Source organism: Theobroma umbraticum, unplaced genomic scaffold (assembly GCF_002168275.2).
Source record: "Theobroma umbraticum cultivar Fairchild unplaced genomic scaffold, ASM216827v3 scaffold_239.1, whole genome shotgun sequence".
Taxonomy (NCBI): domain Eukaryota; kingdom Viridiplantae; phylum Streptophyta; class Magnoliopsida; order Malvales; family Malvaceae; genus Theobroma; species Theobroma umbraticum.
In genome coordinates this window covers 3,190,538-3,201,697 of record NW_018397273.1, presented here as the reverse complement: position 1 = coordinate 3,201,697, position 11,160 = coordinate 3,190,538, and the positions used below count along the sequence as shown (strand labels likewise).

General features: G+C 36.3%; 2 protein-coding genes across 4 annotated transcripts; one reads left to right on the top strand and one right to left on the bottom strand.

Moving 5' to 3' along the window:
- Positions 1 to 571: 571 nt before the first annotated feature.
- LOC110426874 (uncharacterized) lies at positions 572 to 5,385 on the top strand. Of its 3 annotated transcripts, none has more exons than XM_021442196.2 (15): positions 572 to 896; positions 1,015 to 1,112; positions 1,332 to 1,432; positions 1,523 to 1,601; positions 1,761 to 1,821; positions 1,909 to 1,955; positions 2,060 to 2,152; positions 2,289 to 2,379; positions 2,700 to 2,748; positions 3,784 to 3,900; positions 3,989 to 4,136; positions 4,238 to 4,330; positions 4,441 to 4,509; positions 4,762 to 4,804; positions 4,912 to 5,385. In XM_021442196.2, the coding sequence occupies exons 1-15, from the start codon at positions 836 to 838 to the stop codon at positions 5,010 to 5,012; spliced, it is 1,251 nt and encodes a 416-aa protein (XP_021297871.1). In that variant the 5' UTR covers positions 572 to 835; the 3' UTR covers positions 5,013 to 5,385. The 3 variants fall into 3 exon arrangements, with proteins under 3 accessions (XP_021297871.1, XP_021297870.1, XP_021297872.1); XM_021442195.2 differs by having other exon boundaries at positions 3,781 to 3,900; XM_021442197.2 differs by having other exon boundaries at positions 1,001 to 1,112; positions 3,781 to 3,900.
- A 410-nt stretch (positions 5,386 to 5,795) lies between these two features.
- Positions 5,796 to 10,950, bottom strand: GMII (golgi alpha-mannosidase II). The gene is made up of 4 exons (XM_021442199.2): positions 10,319 to 10,950; positions 9,406 to 9,555; positions 9,143 to 9,175; positions 5,796 to 8,888 (listed from the first exon to the last, which is right to left on the bottom strand). Exons 1-4 carry the CDS (start codon positions 10,892 to 10,894, stop codon positions 6,153 to 6,155), a joined length of 3,495 nt encoding a protein of 1,164 aa, XP_021297874.1. The 5' UTR covers positions 10,895 to 10,950; the 3' UTR covers positions 5,796 to 6,152.
- Positions 10,951 to 11,160: the final 210 nt, after the last annotated feature.

The following is an 11,160-nucleotide window of genomic DNA, read 5'->3' as shown; positions in this document are numbered from 1 at the left end:
GGTAAAAATAATTTTGAAATAGCAAAAGAATAGATGTTAAAAAAATAAAAATGTCATTTATTATAATATATATTCATCTATTTTTATTTTTTATTTTTTTAAATATTAATAAGTTATAATTTATTTAAAATATTAATCATTGATAATTTAAATATTAATATTTTATTTATTATTTACTTATTAATATTTATGATGATTAAACTATTAATAACTGATAATTAATTTTTAAATTTAAAATATCAATTTTTTATAACATATACTTAAAAGCTTAAACATTTTGTTATAATAAATGGTTATTTATTTTTATACTGTTTTGTTTTTTAAATATTAATAATTTATAATTTATTTAAAATATTAGCAAGTGATAATTTAAATATTAGCATTTTTAAATATTAATATTTTATAATTTAAATATTATTATCATTAAAATATTAATAATTTAAATTAATTTTAAAGTATAAAATATTAATTTTTTATCATGTGTAATTAAAAACTTAAACTTTTTATTTTAATTTTTTTTTATATTTTCACTTGCATGGAGTATTTTTGTGTTATTAATTTCAAGTGATTTTGAGAACAGAGATTTGTGGTGTGTTCTCGTAATACAGTTTGGTATTGGTATGATACCGCGAACAGCATGGTCATCGGTCTGCACGAAGTTCGTTAAGTGTCCGCACGCAGATCCAACTGTAACCAAAAAAATCCTTTCACTGTCCAACTGAAATCCCAGAACTGACACCTATCTCGCTTAGATTTCTGTCAACTGAAAGCCTAGTACTATCTGTTTCCGGTTCCCTCTCTCTCTCTTTGAGGTGAAGGTCTAGGGTTTTTGGACATGGAGAGCTCAGATCAGGAGAAGGTGGTTGCTGTGATTATGGTTGGTGGACCTACCAAAGGTAATAAAGTTTGCCTTCATTATGTAAAGAAATAAACAAATGAAGCAATTTTCTTGTGGGGTTTTGGATTTGGATTTTGATGAGTTATGTTTTGTTGCTTGGAGTTTATTTTTTCCAGGGACTAGATTTAGGCCTCTTTCATTCAATACACCAAAACCCTTGTTCCCTTTAGCAGGGCAGCCTATGGTTCATCACCCTATTTCTGCTTGTAAAAGGGTATTCTCTTTTACTACCTTCTTGCCCCCTTTATTCCGTTTCTGAATAACTTCAAAGCATTTGTCACATAATTGTGTTCTCATTGTTATTTTAATCTTATGTACCATAATTGCAGCACTATGTTCTATGCTTCTTTATTATTATTTATCTTTGGTTGTGATTCCGCTCATAATATTCATGTTTATTGATTTCCTACACCGTTGTTCTGTTGTTGAATAGTTACCCAACTTGGCTCATATTTTTCTGATTGGATTTTATGAGGAGAGGGAGTTTGCATTGTATGTCTCTTCAATCTCTAATGAGTTGAAAGTACCAGTGAGGTGATTAGTGCACTGATTTATTAAGTTCGCTGTTTTAGTCTTCTATTATATGTTGCATCTTACTCTTTGTTTTCCCGTTTGTTGAGGTAGGTACTTGAAAGAAGATAAACCCCATGGTTCAGCTGGTGGCCTTTATTACTTCAGAAATATAATCATGGAAGACAACCCGGTTTGAATTCTGCATTACTTTTTCTATTCTTTCATTTTTTTACAAATTTTTCATCAAATTTATGATTGTCCATCTTCTATAACTTTTCAAACAATGCTAATTCAAATGTGCAGATGCTTTGATTTATTTATCATATATTTTCGTCCTGTTTATGTGCAGTCACACATATTCCTGCTAAATTGTGATGTTTGTTGCAGTTTTCCATTGACAGAAATGCTTGGTAACTTTCCTGCTCCTTATATAACTTTATACTTGAGTGTGCTTCTCCTTTAAAATTTGAGCATTAATTGGATGCTCATTTCTACAGAGGCTCACAAAAGGTATGGTGGGATGGGAACAGTATTAGTAATCAAGGTTAGTATTTTAATTATCTGCAGATTTATTTTTAAAATTTGCTTGAACTGCAATAACTTTAGTCTTTGTTGTGGTAGTCTTTTAACTTTTTGTTTCCTGTGCAGGTTTCTGCTGAATCAGCTAACCAGTTTGGTGAGTTGGTTGCTGACACAATCACCAATGAGCTACTGCATTACACTGAGAAACCTGAGACTTTTGTATGTGGATGGTGCAGTTTTAACCTTTTACTTAGCATATGAGGAATTCATATCTTGATTAATAGTACTAATGATTTAGTCAAAGTTACTTCTTCCTGGCTTTTTTAATTAGCTGTTTACATTTGATGGAATGCAGGTAAGTGATTTAATTAACTGTGGAGTTTACATCTTTACCCGTGACATCTTTACTGCCATTCAGGAAGTCTCCACACACCGGGAAGGCCAAGGTTATTTTCTAATTACAATTTATGATGCCTTAACAAGCATGATATTTATAATCTTTGTATAGTCTTGTCAGAAATAAGATATGACTACACATCATTAAATATTTCTGCTTTTTTTTTTCTCTGGGTACATGTGGTAGCCCATTGCACTTGAGCTAAAAAACTCAACTTTGTTGTTGTGGAAGCCCTGGCACAAATAAATAAGACTGCGGTCATGCTGCATGTTGCAGTCTTTAAGCTTTTACAACATGGTTGTTTCCTACTGTTTGGCAAAAAACGTCTCTCCTTTGTCAGTATATGACTTTTTTTTGGTCCTATTGCAGCTAATATACGCCATTTGTCCAGCTTTGAAACCTTACAATCTCCAACAAGGTTAACCTCTTTCATTAGTTTTACTATTTTTAGAAAGTTTTCTTTTACTGCTATACTTTCAAATGTTTAGGAAAATGGATGAGAGACATGTCATGTTTATAATTTGGCTTTTATACGTGTTGATGATATTGGTATCTGTGCCATGAAGTTAACAGGTTCCACCTCGAGATGTAATCGGGTAGGGTACCCACTATTTTTGAGATAAGCAGCCTGAAATTGTATAGTTATCAAGTATCCAAGCCCTATTAAAACCTGTAGAAAATTACAAAATACTATCCAAAAGTGAATCCTAATAGTAAACAACTATCCGCTAAATACCCATTTAAGTTGGCGAGTTTGGCAAAGACTTAGAGTGTTTCCCTATCCTCCTATGAGTTCTATCCCTACTAAGTTTGCAACATAGTTCGGCTAATATAAATTAATAATTACATTTATCAGTTTACAAAAAAGGTTGGTTGGTTGAGATGATAAAGATTGTCTTAAGGTAAAAGGATAAAAGTTCAAATCCCAGAAAATCTAAAGTTTTGTCACATTATATATAATTGGCTTCGGGTTTAAGGCATCCTAAAGGTGATACCTAAAACCTATCCGAATGCGTGTTGGGTTTTAGAAGCATTACCCTAATCTGCCCCATAATCAAATATAGGGTACCCTAACCCTATGTTATCGGGTTTGATACCTGCAGGTACGCATGTAACAATAATTCATTGACATCCCTAGTTCCAACTTATAAGATAGAATTTTTAGTGTAAGAGAAAACATAATTTTGCACATAATCCTCAACAGTGCACAATCAATCTAACAAGTTTCCTCTCAATTCTCTCTCCTTAAGCTACCACTTTTCCTAAAAAAGTCGAGATGATATGTTTTAGTCTTTGATAATATGGTATTTCTTTTTTCAATCTCTTTTTGATGTGTTTTGCATCTAAGAAAATGTTCATTATCTGTTGGTTTTTTCTTTTCTTTTATGGGTACTGTCCATTATGAAATGCTGCAGTTCCAAATTTAATACTCTTATCTGTTTCTTCTCAGTAGGGCCCTTCCTGTAGATTTTATTAGATTGGATCAAGATATTTTGTCCCCTTTTGCTGGAAAGAAGCAGCTGTATACATATGAGACCATGGATTTCTGGGAACAGATCAAGACTCCAGGGTAGAATGATTGGCAAGATATTTTTTCTTTTTCAATGAATTATTCTTGACTGTCTTCTGCATATATAAATCTGTAATTATTGGTACAGGATGTCCTTAAAATGTTCTGGTCTTTATCTTGCTCAATTCCGCTTTACCTCCCCACACCTATTGGCTGCTGGAGATGGAACTAAAAGTGCTACAATTGTTGGTGATGTGTATGTGCATCCTTCGGCCAAAGTACATCCAACCGCTAAGGTATTCTAACTCATTATTTTTCTCCCAGCAGTGCTCAGAATTCTCTTTGAGCAATCTCTGTTCAATTGTGTAACTGAGTTCTGAGTCACATTGTTGAACAGATTGGTCCCAATGTCTCTATTTCAGCAAATGTTCGTGTAGGAGCAGGGGTAAGGCTCATAAGTTGTATCATCTTGGATGATGTTGAAGTTCAGGTAAGGAAGCGAATGCTTGTAAAGAATTTGTTCTCACATTTCTTTTTGTTAAGCCAGCGTAAGTAATTATTCATTCAAAGGAAATATAATTTCCTGTATTCTCCTGTCAGGAAAATGCAGTTGTTATTAATTCTATTGTTGGATGGAAGTCATCTGTCGGGAAATGGTCCCGTGTCCAGGCAAGTTTAGTTCTCTTGTGTAACAACCATATTCTATGCATATATCCACATGCATGCACACACACAGAGACAAATAGATAGAGATGAATTGAACGAATTTGTTCAATCAGCCTTTTAGGTTTATCATAGCTGGCACAAACTGTTTTCTTGGTACAATATAGAACATGATTTATGATTATAACAAAACATGTCAGAAGAAAATAAGGCAGATCATCTTTGCTTGGCTGGCTGATGTCCAACCTTATTTTTCAGGCTGATGGAGACTACAATGCAAAGCTTGGAATTACCATCCTTGGTACTTTTCCTTCTAAATTTCTTCTGTGGCTCAACTATATATATTTTTAATGGCTGAAACCTTCGATGTACCAGAAGAAATGTTGAGTTTATGTTTCTCTATTGCAGGAGAAGCTGTTACTGTTGAAGATGAAGTTGTGGTGATCAATAGTATTGTTCTTCCGAATAAGACCCTTAACTTGAGTGTGCAGGAGGAGATCATTTTATGACAGTTGAAAGACGAGCTGTCCTGATTTTTGCCATTGGAAAAAGAATAAGGCCCCCAAAAATATTGCTGCTAGTGACACCATAATCAAGGTAGAAGTACAGCTGTGGAATAGCTTTACCACCAAAAGGTTGTGATATGAGATAAAAGTCTAATTTATTGTAGATTGGAAATTTTGGGAGTCAGAATGCAAAATCTTAAACAAGGAGATAGTCCATTTTATTGCTTTTATCCTACAGGTTGCTGCTTTTATTTATGCATTTGATTTGTCTTGTTGTTTCCAAGTTGTATTTATGACCCTTGTTAGTTTGAAAATCTATCGACCTCTGATCAAAAATAACTAAATTGAACTTTGACGAACTCATGTTTCCAGGGAATAGGCCCTTAACTGATTTTGTTCACCTACAAAACATTCCTTGAAGAACAGGTCAATATAGCATGTTAATCTGTCATTGGGATCAAGGAATCTCAGTCCTTTCAAAGTTGCATTCAAGCACACATCATTGTTATTTTGAGAGATTATCAAAAACTGGTAATTGGAGGACAAGAAACAAAAGAAAATGCATTGCACTGCGTTAAATACCATTCTGAAAATAGCAAACACCAAATCTCTTTCTCTGCAACTTTTTATAGATTTGGAACTAACCATGCTAAATTGCTAGCACATGCTTGATTCTTGAACTCTCACGCATGAGAATCAATCTTTGCAAAGCGAAATGATATAAGCAAAATTTCAAGTTGATTATGGCCTAACCTTAGCTCTAGAAGGTGTTTACAGAAATCTCAGTTCCCCAGAAAATATTAGAAAAAATAAATTTCTCAGTGTTCAACTAATAATACTAATTGTACACAAAAAACGGTAAAAACTATCCTGTTATCTTTCTAAGATAATTCCATGCAGGTAACCTCTTACCATTCCACTAAATTACTCTTTTTTCAGCCACACGCTTCCACCAAAAGTCTTTACATTCTGCTAGTCTGAAGTCTCTTGACTTGTTCAGATATTTCATGGGATAGCAGCACATGGTTAATTAGCACTAGTCATAATTATGTTGACAGTGGGATACAGGATCAGCTCTCCTTCGCTACTAACTCCATTTGATCAGCATCAGTAGGATAGTAGTACTTAAATCAGCCTCCGTCTTCACTGGTGTGGCCTCAATTCCAACTTGTATGCTTGTATTTCCATGGGAGTGATAATTACATGTCCCTCTTGAGCAACATCACCAAACTGCTCACTGTACCCCAGCATCTCTGTATCCTCATGCAGAAGATTTAAAGAAGTTGCTCTTGCATTCAATACTGCAAGACCCTTGAACATGTTGAAAAGATTTACAGGCTCGTCAGCCACACTTGTACACTGTGATCTGGCCTTCCGGCAGTAAGAAGAATCAAAATTTCGCCTATGCAACATTAGAACAAACCTAGGATCTCCAAGTTGCTGCTGAGAATATTTTGATGGTCGAGGGACTTTGAAGCTTACAATATGTAAATCACACGGCAAGGAAGCAGCTAAAGGAGCAAAGGTTCTCGAGTGTGTCTGTACAGAAATTTCTTGTGGCTTCTTGGCAATGAATGCATGTAATGGATAATTCAAGTGAGCACTAACACGATGAGAAAGAAGAGATGGACTCAGAGGAAGAGGGTTGGAAACAGAATTTGAAGTTGAAGAAATGTTGGATTCCAACAGGAGATGGAAAACAACATTCATGACTCGATTGTCCATCACTCCTTGCCCGAGACCACGCCCATCATCTCTCACCAAACGACGGTCCAGCATAATCTCTAGCCACCCCTCTTTAAGGCTTGCAGCACCCAATGACTGTTGAGAATGAACAGAAAACCGCTGGCCATTTGACCCTTGCATGAATGCAAGAGAGGGCATAGGGTAGTAATTTCCCTGCAATGGAATCTTATCATAGGTTTCTCTCCGGCTCATCTGAAAGCCATTCAAGTCAGAGTAGAAAATTCTTCTATTATCCGTATCGGTCTTATACCTAACAATTAATTCATTGTCATTAAAATCCTTGCCAAGAAGCTCAACATGATATTCCTTCTCAATCAGAAACTCCTGAAACGTGTTGCCTCCATTGTATATACGAGTACTGTGGGAGATGGGGGTTTTCTCCCATGAGGTCTTTGGATAAGAGTACACCTCCTGCATCAAGGGACCCTCAGCGATAACCAGATGTCCACCAGACTGAATTATAGGCTGAGCATCACCGTTGGGTAAAAAAAGGTATGCACCTCCAGAACTTGAGTAAAGGCCTATCTCTTCAACCACAACGCTTTGGGGGCCAGTTTTGTGCATTACTTTTTGTAACAAACCATGCTTGACATCAAAGGTCAGAGTTTGATACAAATTCTCTATTTCAACCATATCTCCTTCTACTTTTGAGCAAGCATATGGTGTGGGGCACTGAATTGAACTCAACTTTGAGAAGAGTTTGAGTTTCACTGGTTTAGCTTTTTCACATCCAACAAACCCATTAGCAATATAATATGTCTGCAAACCCATGGCAGGAACAGAAGCTTTCCAGTGGATGCGATGTCTGCCTGTAAAAATCTTGCTTTTGTCATGCTGCAGTTCAGGAGAAACCTGGCTTTGGACACAAGTCCAGTTTGAGTCTAAAACAGTAACATCTGGTCTGTTAACAACTACCATCACAACCTCCTCTCTTGTTTGCTCAAGAGGATTAAAGAGTACAACTGACTGTGCAGTTCCTTCCCGAGCACTGATTGCTCTATGCACAGGTAGAGCATCATATTTTGATCTCACCTGTTCAGGATCAAACTGGGCAGGGGTCTGATCTGACTTTTCTTGGCGAATTCCAAGCAATACTTCAATTGCTTTGGACATGAAAATCTGCAGGTCCTGTAAAGAAGTGTGCATCCGAGTTCCATAATCCAGAACAACATGATCCTTGGCAGTTCCAGTCACCCCATCATGATGCTGGAAAAGAGCTAAATTCCTCCTTGCAGCTGTCAACTTATAAGCATACCCGGTTGGCAACTTTTCACATTGTGCTCTCTGGCAATAACCAAGTAAGAATGCCATCAACATTTCTGATGCACGAAGTGTATGCTCTAGTACTCGATCAACAGCTTTAAAGAAAGGTCTCGACACATAATACCCACTCCAATAATCCTGCTGCCTATCTGCATAAGTAAAGAAGTCACCTGATAAAGAAGGAAAACCTCCAACCTGACCAGAGCCAATTTCTCTAGGAAGGGAATAATTTATTCTCTCAGCCTCCTCCCGAAGGGTTTGGAAATAGTCATCCAAAGTACCAAATTTTGCTTCCGCATTTAAACTGGGATTAGAATTGATGTAATCAAATATCATTTGGTAATTTCTAAACTGAGCTTCAGCTTCATCAATGCTTACATAGCGGAAATCATCTCCAAGAGGTACAAGAAGTGTGTTGGTCCGGTATAGGGTTGACTTCTTCCTATATTGATCTAGTAGTTTTAGCGCCCTCTCGTGGACATTTTCCTGGTTAGTCTCTACAGGATGTTTTCCCCATGGGCAGAGTTCATAAAAGAAGCCATGCGTCCGAGCAAAATCAAACTGACAACAAATAGCAGGCTCTGGTCCACAAGTATGTGGAATATCATATGAATAGAATGGCATCATGTGCACAAAAATGTCAGTAGTTTCCTCAGCATCCCAGCTCTGACGCCATATGTATTCCAAATTTTTATTCCAAGCAAGTTCCTTCTTCAGCTCATAATGAGTCCTTTGAATAAGCATATTCTCAAAGCCCATACGGCGGAGGAGATAAGCCATGGTAGGTGAGTAACCAAATGGATCTATTGCCCAAGAATTTTTGGGAACAAACCCAATAGTGTCATTCAGCCACATGTTTCCCTCAGTTATCTGCTTTTACAAAAATCAGAAATTCAAAGTAAAAATGAGACACTAAAGGATTTTTGAGGTTAGAAAATCATGACAAATAAAAACCTTGTTGATCATTGATGTAAATGCAAAGAAAACAAGGAAGCAAGAGACAAAACCATGTATTTTATATCACAAATGCATGAGTAAATCATGGTTAAAACATACCAAAAACCTTCCGAAAAGACAATCATAAAGCCAAATACAATCATCAAGAAAAAGGGTTCAAGGTATACCTGCTCAATTATGGCAAAATAATGTGAATTTGCCTGTATCAAGAAAAAGAAAACAAAAAACTTGTTGAGTCAAAATCAAAACCTCACAATTCTGAGATAGCCATAGTGAAGTTTAATTCTAAGTACAGGGCTAAAATAACCAAAAAAGAAAAGCAAAGCAAAGAAAAGTGAGAGAATGAGAGTACAATGGGAAAAGAAAACAATGAACCAAGCCCCACCCCACATGCATGAATTTCCAGTATTATATAAGCTTGTGGGCATACCTCATCATTCATCACCCAGCCACCTCCTACTATTTCCAACTGCCCATTCTTCACCAAATTTGTAAAAGATTCCCTTTTATCCTCTGAGGCATCTCTCCACCACTTTTCCAAATATGACATCTCTTCCCATATGAACTTCCGCCTACCATCCTGCAAATACAATTTCAAAATTTACAAAATCTAAAAGGCTGCCATTGTTTGTTAATCAGAAAACAAAAGTAAACAATTTCTTGTTTCTCCTTGATTCAATGGTGATAAATAAGTCTAAGGGCATAATAACCAGCGTTTTGTAAAATACATAATCCAAGAAGCAAAACAGCAACTAACAAGCTCAAAAACCAAATGCCAATCAAAACACTCAATTCATTCAACCATTTCAGCACAATCCAACATATTCATGAAAACTAACTCCTAAAAAAGAAACGCCATAACTCCCAAAGGAATCAGAAGCATCACTGAAATTCCTTTTCTTTACAAAGGAAAGGAAAGATAAAAGAATTCCCGTTATTTCATTCAGTTCACCTCACTTAAGCACCATTGATCAACAAAAGCCTAACAAGTTTCAAAAACCAAATGCCAATCACAATTCTAACGTCATTCCACACTAAATATAAACATAAAAAGGAGAAAGAAGAAACTAGCAAGCTGAAAAATCAAATTCCAACCAAAATTCAAACTTTTTACCAACCACAAATATCAACCAAAAAGAAAGACTAGCAAGCTCAACGACCAAATCCCAATCAGAGTCTAACTTTATTCAACACTAAATATCAACAAAAAGAAAAAAACTAACAAGCTCAAAAACCAAATTCCAACTTTATTCACCCCATTTCAACAAAAACCCATCATGAGTAACCTCCCAACCCAATCCATCCCCCCAACCAAAAGAAAAAAAGAAAGAAGAAAAACTCACCTTTGATAAAGTGTCAACAATAGTATTAAGTATATGCCTTGACTGCCTCTCATAATACTCTTCCACAGTAAACTTCCACCCTGGATCATTATGTGAATGAGGTACCACAAAAACCTTCAATTTTTCACTATCCCATTCATCTCCATTGTAACTAACTTCCCACCCTTGTTTCCAAGCCCCTCCATCTTTATCCAAGAACTCAATTTTATCATACAGTTCTTTAGTCGTTATGTCTACCACGGCACCGTCCTGCTTTGGATTCAAGGTGGGTTGTTTTCGAGTTACGGTTTTCCGAATCGTAGGCTTTCGGGTCGTGGATCGGGGCTTGAAGTGGGATGATATGGGTTTTGGGATTCCGAAGAGAAGGAGAGTTAGGAGGAAGAAGAGAAGGGAAAGGGAAAGAGCTATGGTGAAGAAGTTGGTGAAGAGGTAGTTGATCAGAGCCGTCCGTTTGCGTGACTTTCGAGCGGGATGGGATTTGGGGGTTGATTTGACGGTGGCTGATGAAGAAGGAAGTAACGACTGGGCCCATCCTCCGCCACGGCGGGTGTTGCCAAGGTAGGAGGAGAAGGGCATTTCTGAGGATTTTCTTTCCTTTTTTTTTTTTTATTTTCCGAGAAGAAATGGGAAGAAAGGCTTTATTTATTATAACTTGTGTTTTGGTGAAGACTAAAGACTTGACTTGGTCAAATTTGACATTTAACGTTGGCCCCTTTGTTGGCATGGAAAAAAGGCAATCCAGAACAAAATATTTCATTTACTAAGCGGGAGGTAAATCCTTGTTCTATCACTTTCATCCCAAAATCTTTCAATTAAATCTTTAAAAACTTAGTGCTAAATAT